This window comes from Labrus bergylta, chromosome 14 (genome assembly GCF_963930695.1).
Source record: "Labrus bergylta chromosome 14, fLabBer1.1, whole genome shotgun sequence".
NCBI lineage: Eukaryota > Metazoa > Chordata > Actinopteri > Labriformes > Labridae > Labrus > Labrus bergylta.
Genome location: NC_089208.1, coordinates 10,675,431 through 10,696,001, shown reverse-complemented (window position 1 = coordinate 10,696,001; position 20,571 = coordinate 10,675,431). Strand labels below are relative to the sequence as shown.

Sequence of the window (20,571 nt, the reverse complement as noted above, 5' to 3'; positions counted from 1 at the left end):
ACCAATACTGTAAGGGTAACCTGTAATTCATGTTTAATACCGGCGTTTAAAAGAAAACTGCCTCATTTCAAATTCCTCAAAATTGCAAGACCTACTGTATAGGCGAGCAAATTTGTGATATAAGGAAAATGAGTTTCAGGTTAAATGATTGCAAAGCAGTGTAGGTCACTATATTATAAATTATTATTCGTTGCTGCACTCCTCTGTGTTTCCCCTTTGCTGTGGAACTGTCCGTGGTTTGGGGCAGTGTCAGTTATGGCTGCTGATACAAGTTGTTTTCCCTGTGATCCTGTCATCCTGCCGCAAACACCTTCAGTTGTTTACAGTGAAATGTCCTCTGTGTTCACCTTCACTTCCTGTCTGTTTTCAGAATTACTCTATACGTGCTGTACATACTGTATGGTTTGACCATACTGCAGCATTCAGCGGTGAGGAGGTCATTGGCAGGGTTACCTCTGAGGTCATTGTTAGCCGTGAGAAAATTAACGCTGATTGGTCTCGTCACGACTCGCTCCCCGAAGCCCGTGCCACAGAGGCACCTGCCAAGGCGAGCCTCTTTAAAACGAGAACGAAGCCTATTCAACAGCTGCATAAGCAGCCAGGCAGGCAGACAGTGGACGGGGGAAAGAGGGACAAAAGAAAGCAAATGCAAAATAGTGAGGACTTTCTAAATGGGGACCTGAGAATGGGACTTCTTTTAAAGGTCTTAAATCAATTGAACAGAAAGTACAAACCCATGCAATGTTAATCTATCTGGCCTAATCCCATTGCTTTAAGATCCTTTATAATCCACATTCAATACAACCATTTTTCTTTCCTAACAAGCTTGCCCTATAGCATTTTATAAATCATTGCTACAAGACACAGCCACAGATTCTGTTACAGTGTTATTATTACCCTGAGTTATGAATCACGTGAGGTAGAACCACAAATATTTTCTTCTCTGAGTCATTGCTAAAAAAAAAAAATATATAACACTGTTTAAAAAAGATTAACAATAAGCACGGCAGTAAGAGGAGTTTCTTGTTCACTTGAAAATTGGAAGCATCTGAGATGTTTTATTGCACCCTTTATGAGGCCGAGTCAGAACAGAAAAAGTTCAAGTGATACATTTGCCATGTAAGAAAGTGTGGAGAAACGCTGGTAGTTTCTCAACCATATGCCGATATCCTTAAGTCACCATGTGCTCGGGCTTTGAAAGCCTGCACTGCCAATTCTTCATTTGAAACCTGACCAAGTCTTTAACAATGCCTCTCTCTGATCCGGTGGGAAGGAGAAAATCTATTATCGATTTCCACCTGGTTTAGGTGGAAAAAGCCCTGATAGTGGTGCTGAATAGTTCTTCACTGTACTGTGCGGGGCTGTAGCCTGCACACTAAAGCTGGAGGATGGTTTGAGGGGACATGTCAACAAAGCCCTTGACTACACCAGAGTACCATCTGCTCAAGCTTAATATTTAATTGTCAATAGAAATGCTCAAGACTAGTAATCAAGAAAAGGGAAAAGATAATATATGTTATGAAGAGCGCAGAGAACAGTTCCTGCTTGATTGGAGTTTGGCTTTTTTTATTTAAATCACATATTGTTTCAAGGCTAATCGTGACATTTCTACATGCATGATGCACCACAGTTGAAAAGAAATGTCTAAATCACTTACGTCGTTCAACGCCATTCAACTTCAATACAACTTAACAGACCCATACCCGGTTAATGAATGTCATTCATCACATCATGAAAAGTAATCAATCAATTCTTAAATATTCAGTCAGACCAAACCAAAGAGCCCCAGAGATATACAGTTTGGTATATAATAATGGGCCGATATGGGCCAATCAGATGTATCAATACCGATGTACATGTTTTTATGATAAGCACCGATATTATTTCACACAAAAAACAATGCAGAAAAACGTTGAGTTTGTTGATATTGAAATGATGTAATCACATTTCATGACACAGCACACTAACTTCATAACTTTAAATACTTCCAGCACTGTCTGCAGTTTATGTAGCTAAGCATCACAGCTGAGCAGACCGCTGGCGCACCCATGTTTTTTTTGTTTTTTTTCATTTAACCAGGAGCAAAACTCATTGAGATTAAAAATCTCTTCTTTAAGATTCCTGGGACTATACCTGGTGAACAATAACTCAATGATGTTTTTCTTTTAAAGTTATCTTTTTAAGAAATAGCGGTTATGAATGAATTTGCATGGGGCGAAATCCAAACATAAAAAGGTCTACTTTCATTAAAATTATTTTCCTTCTATTTTCTATCATATCTGTAATCAATGAATGTTCCCACATGTCCTTATTAGTGATAAAGCTTCTTTATCAGTCTGGCTCTAAAAGCCAATGCTCTCTGCTCATACAAACATGCAATTTTCAAGCAAGGCAGGACTCCAAGAAACCAATATTGTTTAGGGAAAAAAGATGGTTCCACTCAGCTGCATTAAACAGACAATTAAGATTCATTTCATACTCTTGCAGTCTAGGATTGGCATCATCTGCTAATCCTATCAATATAGCACAAAAAAGACTTCAGAATTCCCTTAAAAACATTTTACTTAAAAAATATATATAATGAGGGATGAAATGCAAATATAAGCATCAAAGCAGTAGGTAAAAAAATCTAATATAAAACAGTAAGGTAGGAGAAAAAAAAACTACATGACCTCAATCATGTTGAAAATGTCCTTTAAGTCTTATGTGTCCAACTTTAATTGCTTCGGGGAAACAGCACAGACAATGAGAGAACAATGGAGCCAGACTTGGTATTTCTCTCCAATAACAAACAGACAACTGCTGCCTCTTTGTATCTGCTGCGCGAGCAAACAAAATTAGGTAAGCTAGTGACATGAGACATAATCATTTTCTTTGAGCAGGGTTAGTGACCAATTTATTCTTACCTTAGGCTGGGCGCGACGGGGAAAGGCAACCTTAGGATCAATCTGGGAACAAGAAAAGAAAAGCAGTGGTTAAAAGAATGCTGCGGTATTCTAAGGAGGAGAAAGGAATGAACAGGTGATGGAAAATATTTAACAAAGAGAGCCATTCACACAGTCACATTTAAATCCTCTCTCGCTAGGAATACATTCTAGTATTTTAAAACCGAAATAACACATATTCAGAACTCAATGTATCAAAATGTCTTTTCTTTTTTTTTTTTTCAACTCACAATGATAACAATTTATCCGAGCAATTAAGATTTACAAAAGCTGCATAATCAGCCCGTGGTGATACAGTCTGCTTTTGAATTTGAGCCGCATTTTCAGAAAGCAAAGCTGCACTCAAGAGTGTTCAAAATTATTGCAATTACAAATTTAGTGCACATGAATGACCCAAAAAAGTGGAAGTAAGAACTTGACAGGGGGGGATTCTTGAAACACAATGGGTCTGCTGTGAACCTGATTTATTATTTTTTTTCACTCTTTCCCTCCTTAAGGTAAGGTTAGGCTACATGATCGTCACTACAGGATGGACAGGTCATGGTTAGAAGTTGCCTATAGTATCCTACCATCTTCTTTCTGAACTGTTTCCACTATTTCTCGGCCACAGGGTTAATAACTTGGATGCAACAACAACAACTCAGGCTAAATGTTTTCTTAAATATGATAGTAGTCATGTTGTAGTTTGTTACTATTAAATCTTTTTCTAATTCAGCGTATGATCCCACAGACCGGTTCATGTGTAAACTACCGTTTAATGCTTAGACTGTATTAGTCAATATATCCATTCTTTCTCTGACAGCAAATCAGTCAAACTTCCTGATGGATATCCTTGTCCCTTTTCATTCATACTGTCAACTATTTCAAGTTAAGTACGTTTTCTCACTGCATAGAGTATTTTTATCTCCAGCATCGACTAATGACAGAAGAAAATGTGTCATTATGAGGATTTGAAGGCAGCTGGCAAACATCTCTGACCTCATTACTAACGGGAGAAATTGTTCTACAATTGATGAAGCTCAATGACACATTCTAGGCACAACACTCATTACATTGGGCAATGCACTTAAGGAAAACACATATTAATTACTGCTTATTACTATGTGTGAATTAGACCTCAGGCCAAAAACTATTGGTGCTTCCAAATTAAGAACAAGTGCTGCCAACTGATTTGTATTAAAGACAGTTACAGAACTGCTTAAAGAAGAAAAAATGAAGAGTGTAGGCCGGCCACACCATCTTTCTGCTGGTCATGGTCGTCGCAGAGACTTGCTTTTATTTTAGGCGGGAATCTCTGATTAAATATGACAGGGAGAAAATGAGAGTCTGAGGCCGTTGACGCCTCCAGATATTGCCAAATAACCAAGAGGATGCGTCAGATGAGCCTGTTTCTCCGTCTTGTGCTTGTTATCTCATTAGCTTAATTTTCCTCGTTAATTTCACTGGTGGGAGGGTGTGTGTGTGTGTGGGGGGGGGGGGGGGGTCACATCAACCTTTCACTTAAAAATAAGGAGAAAATATTTTGCATGGCGATGTTGTCCTTGTTTGTCCTTGCCTGGACAATGGTAAGGAAGGAAAAAAGTACTCCCCAAAACATTTGTCTGTTTTTTGTATCTTACTGATTTGTTTTTCAGCAAGAAATCCTTTTCAAGCTGTGCCGTAGTTTCATGTGCTATAATGAACTCTTTACAATTGATGTATCAAATCTGCATTAATTTAAGTAACTCCTTCAGCACAGATGGATTTATTTAAGAACAAGATATCTCTCCCCACTGTGAAAAACGATGAAAAGAAAATGACTCGAGGAACATAAAAACAAAAGCACACCATCTGCACGGATCAATTAAGCCAATGAGACTGAGTACGTTTTAATGTGTTTGAGGGGAAACCATGATGCGCAATGTCATTGTCATCTCTTCTGTCAGTCTCAGTTATTACGGTTATCTTTCTAAATCAGGTCAAAATGAGAAATGAATTCAATAACACCTGTGAATGGCAACCCTGCTTGTAATGAATTTCATTTAAAGATTTGTTTTAGCACTTAGCCCCAGGCATAACCAATTCAAACTCAATTATTTTGTGCACCCTATTTGAGCAAAGACAACACATTATGCTGTGAATACCAACATCCTACACTTGGTAATGTATCGCACTTTTTAAGCTTTTACGAAACATATCAAACCTCATTTCATCAAACTGTATAAACTAATTATTTTTCTGGCCTGCTGAGAATTTCTATTCACAAGGAAGCTCCCTGTTCCACCAATACAGAGATTTTAATGCAGCAGCAGCAGTGTAGGTCATTTCAGTTGTCAGTTTAAAATACAACAATTATCAAACAGGGACAATTATGTGCACAGACCTGTGTTAAAAACGAGGAAACTGCAAACTGTTTAAAAACGTTCTCCGAGCAAAGCAACCAAATTAGGCAACGAGGACTTACAAACCAATCCTTCTGAGAAACGCTGTAGCAGCACCTTTTTAGGTCACAACTTATGATGAATGACTCCTTTGAGAGATTTGAAATTATGGAGGAGGAGAGATGTAGCAATTGTTTCCCTTCAGTTTACACATTTATATGCATGCCTGCCTGCAGACTTATGGCCAGGAGCTAAATTATGCGCTATAATTATGCACTGTAAAACCGTACCATGAACCAGGGATTATGTTTTCTCAGTTGTACCTCATGCTCCCTTCTTCTAACATATTTGTGATGTAACACACCAGGTTTGGGATCAGTCAACCAGACCTGGGGAGGGCACTTGTTTCTGCGATTCCACAAAAAGTGATTCCAAAATGTTACTCCCCTGAAGCCTTCCACCCATCTCTATTAAAACAAAATATGAACTCTAATATTTTGTCCATTTTTCTTTTTTTTTTAATGTTTTTTTCTGGTAATATTTGGAGGGAGAAAACACTTCTTAATGTGCTATTGCTTTAACTTTTTTTAAATTCTCTACTATAAGTGATCTGAAAGCTACAACTACAGGCATTTTATCTGTGCTTTTTTGAAATGCCTACGCTATTTGGGCTGGGACATGTCTACAAAAGGTACATGACAGCATTAAAACACAAGGTAAGTAAAATCACATCATAAAATATTCAGAAACTAATACAAGATGTACATAACTTCAGTGAATGAAGCTGGGCCCATCAGCTGTAGCTGTGTGGTTATCATGTAGTAGCAGTAAAAGCACTCTATTAATACCCCTCTAGGAAATATCTTCATCATTGAAACATCACAAGCGGCGCATACAAAGTTAACAGCACATAAATATTAAGAAACCTGACTTGAAGCTGAATGAATAGTCTGCACTGAATATCAATGTGCTCCACCTCTAAACATTGGTTTTATTGGTTGCCAGATTATCTGCACAAACAGGGGAAACTAGCACAATTAAGCAGTGAAACAATTCACCTTTTGTTTATTATTGTCCTACAGAGAAAGGTCATTGGGACTTTAAAAAAAAGATTTAACATAGAAATAGCCTTAACTTTGATTGATTGTGGGGGGCAGAATCAATGACTGCAACCACCATCTATAGAGGTAACTGTATTTGTACTGTATAATGCACCGGCAATCCCCTGATGTGATGTCTTTTTCAAAGGGCTCTGCAATTACAACATGTGTGCTTTTTTTCCAATGGGTATCTCAGATAAATCTTAAGTATCTAACAGAGTTCACACAGTTCAGCACAAGGGCACAGATAGTGAAATTCTAAAAATGCACTACTGCTGAAGTATCGCACAACGCCGTCCTCAGTGTCAAGAGCCTTCTCAACATGCTGAAGCAAAAAATGGTTTCTCCTTTGAAGCACTGTTGGCTATGTGCTCACCTTATTCCCCTTTTTACATGACCGCAAAAAGACATTTTTCAAATGAATAGTTCGGATACACACCTTTGTAACATGATCAAACACGGTCTTACACAGAACAAAAACTGGATTTCCTCCAGACATCATACAACCTGATATGTCAATGTAACAAATGAGTACAGAAAAAAGGAACCCCCCCCCCCCCCACCATCATCATCTTTTATCTTCCACAGCCTTTTACTACGGGGTCTCTAAGGGCTGCTTCTGCATGCGACTGTGGGAGATCAGGGCAAAGAAACAGCATATATCTTAAGTTCACATCTTACAAAAGGATTTCATATATTAATGCGGCTCCTGGGTAAACGCTCTTCCTCTCTCTAAAGACATATCTACACTAGCATGATGATGTGGTGTTTAAGCTAAAAAGGAAAGAGGCTTATCAAAGCCCACAGCTTCTCCCAACTTCAGAGTGTGAGCGGGTCCACAGGTGTGCGTTTGCGATATCAACGGAACAGGCCTGAAATTAAAACATAAATGTTTCATATCTGTGCTGTCAATCGTTTTTTTTATGCAGCGGAATAACATCTCAAAAAGGATGTTTCTTGTGCTCCCCAAATCAATTCTGGGGATTTTTTCCAAAGTCATGCTCAACAGGCAAAATCATTTCTCCCCCAAAAATATGCAACTACATTATGATAATAATCCAAATTCTCTGGTATTACACACAATATTACATTCCTGCCTTGACAAACATCTGATGTTCTGTGTGTACCGACAAGACATGGATACAGCATGAACTAATAACGCCTTCAGCCATAATTAACTGCAGAAGACAGAGCACCTGCTATACTTGAATAAGAGCAAGTCAGAATTTAGCTCACTCATTTGACTTCACTTCCAAATCGTACGTGATGAATACGATTCAGATCCACTAAGAGCAGCTGCTCCCCCTCTGCGCCTTTTCTCCTCCTTTCCCTCTGGGTTGTTTCCTGCCTCACCTCAAACATCAAAACTGCGAGTATAGGTTGACCTGAGGTCATTCAATAAAGGCTGGGATTACCCCTGGACTGCATAGAATATGTTTATCTTACAAAAGACACAGAGCATAGACGTTTGTAGGTTTTACAGGTTACAATATGTAAAGATTGAAATCACATTTTACAGTGTCAGATTGTCAAGACAATTGGTTAGTCTTGATACACGTTTTAAAAAATAATCCCGCTTTATGCAAAACTAGAACACAATATTAACATGGCATCAATCTACTGCTTTGAAAAGTCCTCAAATGTCACCTCACAAACGCAAAATCATGCTTCTCCTGTTCATAACGGCTTGCCTTCAAAGATCTTCAGCAACAGATGCCATGAGTTGCATATTTCGAAACGGAACAAAGCATCATGAAAAATGGTAAATATGTTCTGAATTACCAGCATGTGTGTTTTGTAGCCTCAGGCTTTCGTTTCCCATATGTCTCATTCTCATTCATCCTAGTCTGAGTGTTTTCATAACTGGACAAAAAAGGAGTGCACAGTTAATTTAAAAAAAAAACAAAGGTCTATCTGGGCCTGTCCTGGCATTTTGGTTGATGATACATTGATTCTAAAGCTTTTTTAAGCTAATCTAGCAGGAAATTCCTGTGTGAGCTTCTAAGGTGACTAAAAGAAGAAATGCTTTTTTTGGTTTTAGATTATTACTTTACCATGTGTGTGTATGTGTTTCCCAATGCCAAACCCGAACTATAAAATTAGCATATCAACCTTCAACTTATAAATGAGCAACACAAGAGGGAAACATTTAGAATTCGGTATGATTTCCACTCGCAGTGTACGCATACTATGACTCAACTTGTTCGCAAGTCACAGCACCTCAAGCCACTCAGTCCTTTCAAGGTTACGAGGGACAAAAACACTAGTAAGGATTCATTGGAGCACTGCAAAAAAAAAAAAACTAGGAGGCTTGTATCAAACCAACATCTGCAAACACATCAAGAAATATTCACATCTGCTGGACTGGTTCATTCTTTCCATTACTGCTGAGAAACTTTAGAGAGATAAGATGGATCATAATGCAATTAGATCTTGATAGTGTGGATGTTAAAATATACAACAGCACAGCAGATACAGTCCAGTGACAAATAGCGAGGAAAAATATCAGACAGCTACCATAGGTCTGCTGTATTCTTTGCACACTGACAGATACTACAACAGCACCATTACTAGTTCGGATACTAGAGCTGCTTATAGGCCCAAAAAACATCTCATATTACTGATATGGCTGGCGATATGAGGTTTTTATTTAGCAATCATTAAAATAAACCTTTCGCTTCTAGGATTATTTAGCAAAAGATGCACAATAGTTTGCTGTTCAATACTTGGAATTTGACAATAAAGTTGAATCTAATCTGATGTGATCTATTCAAAACTTCAGCAGCCTTATGCTATGTAAATGTAGTGACAAAACTTCTTTATTTTAAAATGATTACTGAACATGTAGCCTTAACATACTTACTAAATTATTCTTAGCATTGATTTTTTTCATTATGTTCCTGTAAAACAAGTGTCCATATTTGTGCATATCAGAAAACTGAAACACTAAAACCAGCATCTCGCTATTAAGTCCACATCGGCCTGAAAAAATCGGCACACAGAAATATCAGTCAGGCTCTACTGAATATATCAACTTCTGCACATATCAAAGTGGTCTGTGGTCTTTTGGTCCATAACACTGTCAGAAATGTATCTGATTATGTGACGCTGATGGTCCAGCGCTTAGGTTAGCCTCATGTACTAAGGCTATACTGCTCCAAGTGGGCAGCCCAGGTTCAAGCCCAACCTATGTCTCCTTTCCCACATGTCATTCACCACTCTCTCTCCCTGATTTCCTCCTGCACTGTATCTCTAATAAAAGGGAAAAAAACCCAAAAATGAATCAGTGAACAGTTATGTCGCACCGGCCTTGGGTTCAAATCCAACCCCGCTCTCTCCTCCCAAGATTTCCTGTCTCTCTTCAGCTCTTTCTTTAAAGCACTTCAGCCTCAACTTACATTTATAGTAATTATTCTCATTATTGCAGGTCTATCATTTTACAGGAAACAAAAAACCTGGTGTTGAAACAGCAAATAAGTCACACACATATATAGTGTTTTGTTAAAATTACACCAGAATGCAAATATAATTGTGCTCTAAAACCTTTTTAAATAGACTCTGCAGAAGTCAAAGTCTAACTTGGTTATGTAAATGGTCATTAAGAAATAACATTTTTGGGACAGCCTGGTAGCCTTAAGGGTTTCAGACACTGACCATGTAATCACAACATCCCCCAGTCGGCTCCAGCCAAGCCTCTCTTTCCCCTCATTTCCTGTCAGCCCTCCACTATACACTGTCTAATAAAAGCCAAACTACTTTTGCAAAACTTTCAAAAATACACTTTACTTAACGTGTGGATTCGTAGGGAGAGATAATACATGACACAGGTAACGATAAATATAATAATAACAGAAAGGTTTCGCAACAAGCCCTGTGGGACTTGCCAATTAGGTAACTGACGACAGATGTGGCACAAGTTTAGAGAACTTTGCAGTGGCTGTGCAGTAAGGCCGCAACTCAGAGAAAATTATGATTGGATGTCAGAGCTTAAAATGTCACTGTTCAGTTCTCAGCTGAAGTGCTGTTAAATCTGAAGAGTAGGACACACGTCTCACAAACACGACCTATAGCCTGCAATAAGAGTGATGGTATATGTGATGGTTTGTGTAAATATTAAGGCTGTAGAAGTATAAAATAATAATAACGATTAATCACTGAATTTCAATAGTTAATAGCAAAGAATCGCATTTTGTAATTCCATTATTTTACGTAACAGTTTAGTTCTGATTTTACTTTGAAAGTTTGAACTGTCTTATGCTAATGGTACTTAACTTCCGGTTGGATACAAATCTGCTTTTATTTTGAAAGAAGATGAAAATAACTTCCAGTAGATTGAAGGTTACCACAATAATCTAACCATTGAAAAGGGAACTTGTTATGAAGCAATCATTTTTTTGTCACAAGGTGGGTATTACTCTTGATTTGTCAACTGAGCTGTCTGGTAGTTTGTGAAAGTGAACTGAGCCATACAAATGTGCAGTGGTGTCAATCTTTTTTTCACCACTGCGACTACAGGGAGACGCTACGATGGCTGTACCGACAGTGCGCCTAAATGGCTTGTGATTAATGCCATTTTAAGAAATGAATTAGTCCGTATTGTACCTTGATGGCGTAACAAGTTAACTCTGACAGCCATAGTAAATATGATATGTCGCTGCAAAGCTTTAAAATCTTCTGTATTGGGATACACAACAGAAGTGGCCTGCTATCAAAAATGGTAACGATTAAATAATACTTAACTGGCTTCAGATGAGCAAGGAAAGTATAAAACGTTGTTGTTTTTTTAACAATACCATTACATATAGAGTATGTGGCGGTCAAATGTGTGGTAACTTTAACATTTAAAACAGTGAGCAATGAGTATGGTCTTTTTCAAATGGGTAAGAGAACTACTTAGACAAAAAAAAAGATATAATATGTAGCAGTAGTATATGTAAGAGCAAGAGGTTATCAGGTTCGATCTAATAAAGATCTTATTGAGAACAATTAAAACTGCATGAAGACATTTTTCCTATTGCCTCTTCTCTATGAGTGCAGGGCACTAATCCAACAACTGCTCCATTTATGTTCAAGAACATTTTTATGTTCAACCATCCTCCAAATGCTATATGCTGTCAAGCTGTCACATAGTCACTCATTCAAAATGTCAAGCTTGAAGTTTTCAAACTGCTCTAGATTCTGCATCAAAGTATTTTTGTATTATAACCCATGAGAGGAGCCCCTTGACTTGCTTCTACACGCTCTCCTCGACAGATGTTTGCAGGTTATTTGATATTATCAGTCATACTTAACGGTCATTTTGCTGCCAAGACCCTTTCTCTCTCTCTATTTTGAATGAGCAACACATAGAAAGACTACCTTGTGTCTTTTTAACCATAATACCCATTTCACAATAATAGACCTGAGAGAAACCACAAAGGGGCAAGAAATATGGTGGGCATATGAAACCCCCTTAAAATTAAATACTTTATTTGTTAAAGAAAAAAAATCTAAAGATATTTGCATCTCTTTTTAAATGGTAAAAAGCTCATATTTAGTCCTTGGAAACACTCAACGTGTAAGCTCATATGGAGAAGTAAATCAATGAGTTGTTCTGAAACTGTCCAAAAAGATCAAAGTGTCCTAATAAAAAAAACGAGCAGGAACTTTCCTGCAAACTTTGCTTTTGAAAGAACTTTAAAGAATATAAATTGGAGGCCACTCCAAAACTTAAAAAAAAAAAACAGTGTCTCACCAGTGTGCCAATCACACTTGAGTTTAAAAACATGATCATTTCAGCAAATCTTAAATTTATATTACCGTCCATATCATATACAGATCTGGAGGATATCAGTGAGCATCCTTATCATATGCTGCCCCCAGAAGAAAAATCCATTTGTCTTTAAGGTATTACTCCAACTCTGCTCTTTAACAACTCCATTTCTAACTCAATGTTTGGATATCTGGTTTTCCTGAAGTAAAATCCCAGACAAATATAATTTCAGTTTTCTAATCCATCACTTACACACATCTTTCAAAATATGACTGGCATCTCTAATTATTTATCCACTGACAAAAATCTAAAGGTAAGTATAATTCTGAATAGTTCAATATTTTTCATTAACGATCAGGTTATTGTCCATGCAATTACTTAATTAATGTGTAAAGTATATCCAGATTATTCCTTCAAGCAAAACATCTTTTTGAAATGGTCACGGATTGTTGTTGAACTGCTAAAAATAGATGATCAAGTTTTACATTGCAGTAACTAATAAGTGTTAATAAGGTCTTTGTTTTTGTTTTTTTAAGTTGATTATTTCTGCTTCTGCTTTGATTTACTGACAAAAACTTTTTTTTAAAAGAGGGCAATAGTTTTTTAGAAAGTGTGTTTTTTTTTTTACCCTAACACTATCAGTGCATCTGGCGTGAAACAATGCAATGTCTGCTGGGTCAAACAAAAGCGAGGCAGCGGGCCTGAGACAGCACGCCCTTCAGTGGAACATGAGATATGTGCACACACAGTGCACATGTGGCCTCAGCAAAGAAGGGGGCGTGTCAGTCCCATTCATCCAGAGAAGTGAAAGTGAACACATAATATTCACCCTGGAGTTGTGTTTTATTGCCAAGCTTCACATTGAAGGGACCATCATGCATTTAGCCTTCATGCATGACCTTGATCCAAACCGCCTGTTAACTTTAGGAGGTGTCCCCCCCATACACACACACACACACACACACACACACACACACACACACACACACACACACAAGGCCTCAGGCAGTCAAAAAGTCACACAGTTATATCAGCGTGCAGAAGAGTGCAAAAGCAAGTAAAACACATACTTATATAAGAGTGTAGAAGAAATTAACTCACCGTCTTTGAGTCTAATTCATGGTGTTGTTGAGCTAAGACTTTATCTACACTGGCAGCATCTGTAAACGTAACAAACCCAAATCCTCTGCAAAGAAAAACAAAAACAACAATTATTTAACAATGTCAAAATAAATATGATAAAGCCAAATAAAAATACTTTTTTTTTTTTTTTTAACACTGTAACTTACCGCAATAAACAACATCACAGTAACCTAATATTCATTTGACCTTAATATCGTAAAGATATTTCTGTTTAAATATGTTTATGATCCACATTATAAACGTCCTACGGTACATTTGTAACAGTCACTGAGGACACTGCTGCTCATAATTTGCTATGAAACAATGTGAGACGACACTACACCAACATTGTGGTGCAGTCACAAAGTCAATGTCAAATTGCATTGGGCTGCAGCTTTACAGCAGTGAGCGTTTAAGCTCATCTGCTGTGAAACCACACGCAGGCGCGCGCACACACACAGGGACACACACGAACACAGAGAGAGACACACACACACACACACACACACACACACGCTGGATTAACACTGAACACGGACAAAGTAAGCGATATCGCTTCATGCACAGGAAAGAAAAAAGTAAGAAAGCCGTGTATTTACCTTGAGCGTTTTGTCGTGGGGTCTCTCATCACCATACATTCTCTTATTTCTCCGAATTTACTAAAATAGTCTCTAAGGCTGTCTGTGGATAGAGGAAATATGTCGGGTCATTTGACAGAACATATGGGCACATGCTGTTGTCACTGTATTTCAAAAAAAAAACACCCCGCGATGCGCATAGGGGTCGAATAGAGGACTTCAGATGGACGGAGATCAAAAATAACATCGTGCGCACACACTAGTGAGATATCCCATACAGTACACTATTGCACAGTGCACATTCGCACATACACCGTCAGCAGCTCCACCGAGCACTCAGTCACAGCGACAAAACAACAAGAAATACTGGATACGTTGTAAAAGAGAATAACAGTCTCACCTGGTGAGGTTTGCCAGCTGAGGCCACCGATAAACATTTTACTGTAAGGGGAAAACACAACAGAAGTGAGTCCAGATGTCAGTTCGGCCATTTTGACGACTAACTACTTCTAAAAGCGACCTTAAAGGATAAAGGAAGACTATGAAAACACATTCGCGCTTGGTAATTACAGTCTATCTACATGGAAGGGGGAGGCTACTCTCGCTACAAAGCTCAGGTCTTTAAAACTGCATCTGGAAAGAGAACCCGGGTGCACGGTTTAAGTGCGTACTGTGGGGACGAATCCTGCACGGCAGTCGAAGTCCTCTCCAAGATGTTGTAACATGAAAAAAAAAATCGTACCTAAGGATTAAATTTTGAAAGATTCTTACCCCGGGTCATGTTGTGAATCATTTAGGCTTCCGGATGTGGCTTGACTCCCGTCTCCTTCCATATCTATTTCAAACTATAGGCTGGGACTACAGTCACAGTGACAGACACACACAGATACGGCAGGAGATATGCAAAGCCCCGCTATGAGAATATTACTGAGCCGGGAATGAAAGCGTCACACGTGGGATCAGCTCAGCCCCCTGCTCCCTCCTCCCTCTCTCGGCATGCTCTACCTTGGCCCACAGGGGGCGGAGCCTGCCTCTGTCACCTAACCAATCCAATTGACGTCAATTCAGACAATCTGCAAACCAATCCTCCGATTTGTCATTTAATTAAGCAATAAGCCACTAGAGGTGAAAGTGGGTTATTGCTCATCTAAGTCAGTGGACACACACAAAATAAAAAACTTTGTCTTACAAGTGTTGTTTTTGGTAAGTACTGTTTACATAATGTTATTCACACGAAAAGTAAACCTTTACAAACGCAGAAAGGCGTTATATTTCTTATCAAATAGAATGATTTGTTATTCTTCCGCCTTGCAATATAGTCCCCCAGTCAGATACAAAAAAGTAGGGCAATTCTTTCTGCATTGTCATATCCAAATGACCACTATTGTTATTGCACAGAGATAGTATGATTGTTTAGATAGTGTAATTCCATTCAGCTGAAAGTTGCATAAACTGTGGAGAATGTGATTGTTTTTGAAGAAGATCTTGTTTAATTTGAAAATTAAAAGAAGAGCAGAAGCTGAGGTCTTCATGATTACTTTATAACACGATACAAACATTATTATTGAATCTTTAGAAACTGAAACATTGTAAAGGCTACTTGCTATGACCAGTAACAATATAATTCCATGTGTTTTTATAATGCGTTATGCTCCAAAAAGGGGGTTCAGCGTTAAAATGTGTTTTGTCCTATTACAGCACTTTTACCAAAAATCAAGCAAGTTCACAGATACAGCCATGCTTCATCCAAGATTGGCATTTATTAACATTGTTATAATGTTTTCGCCTGAAAACTTTCAAATACAGCTCAGGGTGTGCAAAAGATTAGATCAAGAAATATAATAAAGGGGCTCATCTTCATGCAGTGATATGGGCTGATTATTAAAGAATTTCTCCTGAGCCATAAAATCTGTGTTCAAGCTGGTTCAAATCTTGGAGAAAAAAGATCCCTGAGCAACACACTGAATCTCTGTAGCTGACCCTGATGTCTGACCCTTAACCGCTATATTCATTATGAAAGCCAACAAAGACTTTTCCTGTGGGGATCAATAAAGTATAGTATGCATACATGCGGTGGGGTAATTATAGATCTTTTCATGTAGATGACCTATAATGAGCTTGCAGGCCTGCCCTCTGCACACTGTGTGAGGAGATAAGCTGCCTCTGCCCCTTCGTGACCCCAAAGAAGAAGAAGCAGTGGAATGAATGAATGAATGAATAAAAGAACATGTATGACATTTGCCGTGGGAAAATACTTTTGATGTACATTATCTGCACAGCATGCTTTTAAGTAGTACATAAAAATACTCTTTTGTACTAATTATGTTTTAAATAGCACAAGGTAAATATGTATCCAGACAACACATGCAGTTTTCATGAGAATACTTGAACAAAATACTCGTGATATATAAGCGTGACTAGTGATCTTATTTCATTATCCGCATTCAGTGGAGTTTTTTGAATAGGCCTGTGTGTGCTCACTGTTCAGGGTAGTACCAGAGGGAACGTCTTATCTGGCCAGGCAGCATGTTTTTGAAACAATGACTTAGACAAAGCCCACATAACAACACTTTTAGCAGTTTAACAGCTAAAGCTATGTCATTAGTTAAGGGGGAACTACACTTTGCAGCTGTCCGTTTCTCTAAACAGATGCATTAAAACATTTGATGGCAATTATTTGAAGCATAGGAGTGTTAAAGAAAATTGAAATATGACACCTGAGGTGAAACTATCCCATACTACTTTTTTTTCGGCCCATGCAGTTTGACAACATATCAGGGATTATTTTCCATTTCCTGTTATGAGAAGTATTGTCCAACAGCATCTGACTCGAATGTGAGAACAAGGAAATCACATCCACTCATGCAGCTGCAGAAGAAAAATGGAGAAAAAAGAGAGGGGGAGGATCTAAATTGATGGTGAATCCGAGCTCCGAGGAACAACAGGCTTTAAAGCCCATCACAAGGTGTGCAAAAATCACAGTGGATTTAACACATGAAGACAAGCTTCTGTTTTATGCTCAAATAAAACACTGGAGTCCTAGGTTTTCACAGTGTGCTTGTGAATTATTCTGTATTTTAAACATTGTTATCATAGCTTTTCTATTCTCACTGATTCTGTGGAGAGCGCAAAGAGAAACGTGACAGAGTTGGAGCATGAGGTGTGCGTTTTTCCAATATCTGCTCAAGGGTTGTAACAAGATTTGAACCTTAAACAATCTGATGCCAAAACAGACATGCCTTATTATAATAAAGATCAAAGCCTCGCACTGCACTCGACTACCATATCAGGTTTCAGCAAATATTTCACATTTTATGGCCCAAAAAGGTTTCTTCATAGTTCAAGGTTTGGAACTGTGGATCTTCTGCATCTCATCTTTTACAGTGATTGAAGGAGAAACATTTATAGATTTCTGAATTAGCTCTTAATCTGGCCAGCCTCAACTGCCTAAGAAGAAGTCTAAAATGTTGATTCTTCCGTCGGTGCCCTGACAGCCCTGCTGCAGGAGCAGTTACGAGTATTGAAGAGGAAAAAGAAGGATTATATTTCTAGACTATGAACAAACTGAATTTTGAAAGTTATGCTGGTCTCACAGTTACATCACCATAGCTTAGAGACATTATTTTTTATTTTTTTCAAAAGCTGGTGAAATGGGGCGCCAGTAGCGTAGTGGTTAGTGCGCACGTCCCACGTACGGAGGCTGTAGTCCTCTAAGCGAGGAGGAGTTCGAATCCGGCCTGTGGCACCCTTGCCGCTGGTCATTCCCCACTCTCTTTCTCCCCGATTTCTGACTATCTCTAAAATAAAGGCCAAAAAAAAAAAAAACTCATTAAAAGATGGTTCGACATGTTTTGATGATAGCATGAACATTTTCCAAAAAAGACATTCCTGCTTTTTACTCATCTCACCTATTATAAATACATCACTATTTACTTTTCTGAAAATCCTCAAGCTGTATTATTGAAATAGTAGCCTGCATTCAGTGCTGAAAGATGAACCTCTCTTCAATAGGAAGGAAACTCAGCATGCAAAAATGCTTGTTACTAACCGAGCCTTTGCATGAAAACTGGAGGATTTGGGGATTGAGAGTGAAGTAAAATTGATAGTGTGTGAAAGAGCTGTGGGGAAAGAGAAAGCGAGAGAAGCAACAGACTTGGTGGCAGTGTTATGAGATGCTGTTTTGAGAAGAGGCATCCTGTTTCCTGCAGTAATCTTTTTGCGCCCACAGAATCTTTTGCCTGACCTTGAAGAAATTGTGATGCATTACTTTGCGTTATCTGTGCATTAAAAACACAAACAATATCCAATCTTGAAATGCCTTAAGGCACAAATAATGATACTAATAACACACAAATTTAATAAAGATTAATAGACCTGAAGGGATTTTTATGATATTTTGTGTTTTATGCACAAACTGACATGTGAAAGAGCCCACCGTGTATTCATTCAACACTGAAAGAGAGATCAGAAAAGGGAATTTGTTATGCATGTTATTCAAACACCCTTGGGGTGTATATTTTATCTTTGTATTTTAAGAATGATTCCATATTGATCACTGTGGAATGGATTGAGAAATCTGTGCTTTGCCCATGAGGGCTTATTACACTGAAATCCAGAATCCAGAAGGAGGCTGCAGAAAAAAAGCTGCAGATGTGAACAAATTGTCTCCCTCTAGTGTCCTCTTCTCCTTTCTGCTTCTTTTTTTTTTTTTGGCCAAGCTAAAGCATATCTCAGAGTGCAGGGGGAGAGCCAAAAGGAAACATGCATAATTGACAGGCCTATTTCAGGAATTAGCCATCCCCCAAACCACATGTCTACCTGCTCTTTCATCTTCCCCGGAATAACTCAGCATCCTGAGAAGCTCTATTTTTGCCATTTAGTATTTTTTAACCATAAACTGGTGGATTGAATTAATAAAATGTCCGCTCTCATCATTAATGTGCGTGTTTTCCAAATGGTGGATGTATTTTATCCTTGCTGACTAATCATGACATGTCAGGATTGCAGGGAATGTGTACAAGCTTGGTACAATTGTCATCACACAGAGAAACTGTTTGAAGTCAGATCAGTAGGCAGGATGTTCTGGTGATGAATGATTTCACTCCCCCCTTTTATGCCCTCTGTTACTACGCAGATGAGTTAATTAAGCTGAGCCAGAGGCTACACACTAGCATTCCAGGTAGATGTGCTGCTGTGATATTCAGACATCCTAGTTATTAAAAAATTAAACTGTAATATTGAGTTTTTGAAGATCTCTAATACGCTAGGGCTTCCGAATGCTCACAAATTATCCTTGCAAATTTAACACATTAGATATTTCCTTGAGACAAACGCCCCAAAGCACCTCAAGGTAGCACAAAATAGCTTGCAGTTGCCCAGAGGATCACAGATTGTACAAAATATGCTTAGCAAACTGTACAATTCAAAAGCTTTAGTGATACATATATTTCCCTTATAACAAGACCGAGCATCTGATGTGCAATTTTGACCTCAGAAGAACTAAAAGCCCATTTGCATTTGGGGCTCTTCAGACCAATCAGGCTCCAGCACAAGTGGAAGATGACGACATCATTTACCTGCTCCACTGGGCTGGGAGATAAGCTCGTGCCCCTGCTGCTCCCCGGGATGTTCTGTCTGCTGTTTGGACGACTCAGGAGAGAGAGAGCTGTGTGTTACAGATGATGACGAGTGGAGCCATCCCCATCACCTGTACAGTCAGCAGAGGGGAGAGAGATGTGCAATGTTGGCCTTTTGGAGAGCTCTGTCAAGGCAGAGGAGGTGGTAAACCTCTTTCCCCAAGAACAGACTGAACGTGGAAAACTGTCTCGCTCATGTTAGGTGTATGCTTTTTTTTTTTTTTAGGATTATATCTTTAGTGTCACATCATTTCTAAAGTCTGAAAACGATAAAGCCATATTGTCGGCATGCCATTGTTAACAGTCCGACTAGCATTTTGAGCATAGTGTTGAGGGACGACTTCTAACACCTGGCTGTACTACATACAGATGTCTCTTTATGACGATAAACAAAAATACAACTCGTCCACAGTTGACCGCAGTTGGGTGTAAGGTTTCCTTTACGGCCGGATAATACTCCGTGCCTTTATCCTGGACTGTTTACCTGCGTACTGCCAAAGCCCGCCAAAACCATAGACTGTATAATTAAGCCTGAACCACTAGTGGGCACTGCGCAGCGAGTGGTAGAGGTTGTTCCAAGGTAACATGATTTTAATTTACTCTACTGTCATTTGCTGTCAATATAGATTACAGTTCCTGTAAAACAAAGGCAATTTGAAGAGCTTTACACAAGTCATCATCACGCCAAAGGGAAAAAGAAACACTCTCGAAAGCAATGATGACGCACTCACTATAATGATTGTCGCCAATATGCCAATATCTCAATAAAACAATATGGCTACCTAAAAAATAGCTTTCAAAGCATTCTCTATTCATTTTAGCATATCCTGGAAAAAACGATCTAAAATGTTCATTCTGAGTTGTTCTGCAGTTTGCGAGCGTATACAAAGTTTGCGTCTAATGAAATGCCGCCTGCAGTTTCATTGCCCCATACCAAAAAGTCTGCCAGTTAAACGTCACATTTTAGTGCTATTGGCTACGGTAAATGTTAATCAATATCAAAGGTAATTCCATCCATAGTGCTCTGTTTTTCCAAGAAAACGCACAAAAATGCGGAAAAGTTAGCGACATTCCTGCC

General features: G+C 38.6%; 1 protein-coding gene across 10 annotated transcripts in view; it reads right to left on the bottom strand.

Moving 5' to 3' along the window:
- The window catches only part of msi2b (musashi RNA-binding protein 2b), a 265,751-nt gene extending 250,924 nt beyond the window's left edge, over positions 1-14,827 (bottom strand). For 3 of the 10 annotated variants that reach the window (XM_065963094.1, XM_020630191.3, XM_065963095.1), the window contains exons 1-5: positions 14,629-14,826; positions 14,258-14,298; positions 13,879-13,960; positions 13,259-13,343; positions 2,907-2,948 (exon numbers count right to left, since the gene is read on the bottom strand). In XM_065963094.1, coding sequence (XP_065819166.1) covers positions 2,907-2,948; positions 13,259-13,343; positions 13,879-13,960; positions 14,258-14,298; positions 14,629-14,690 — 312 coding nt within the window. In that variant the 5' untranslated portion in view covers positions 14,691-14,826. Of the gene's footprint in view, positions 1-2,906; positions 2,949-13,258; positions 13,344-13,878; positions 13,961-14,257; positions 14,299-14,628 lie in introns of all 10 variants that reach the window. The other 7 variants (XM_020630190.3, XM_020630195.3, XM_020630197.3 and 4 more) reach the window with 3 other exon arrangements.
- Between the last annotated feature and the right edge of the window lie 5,744 nt (positions 14,828-20,571).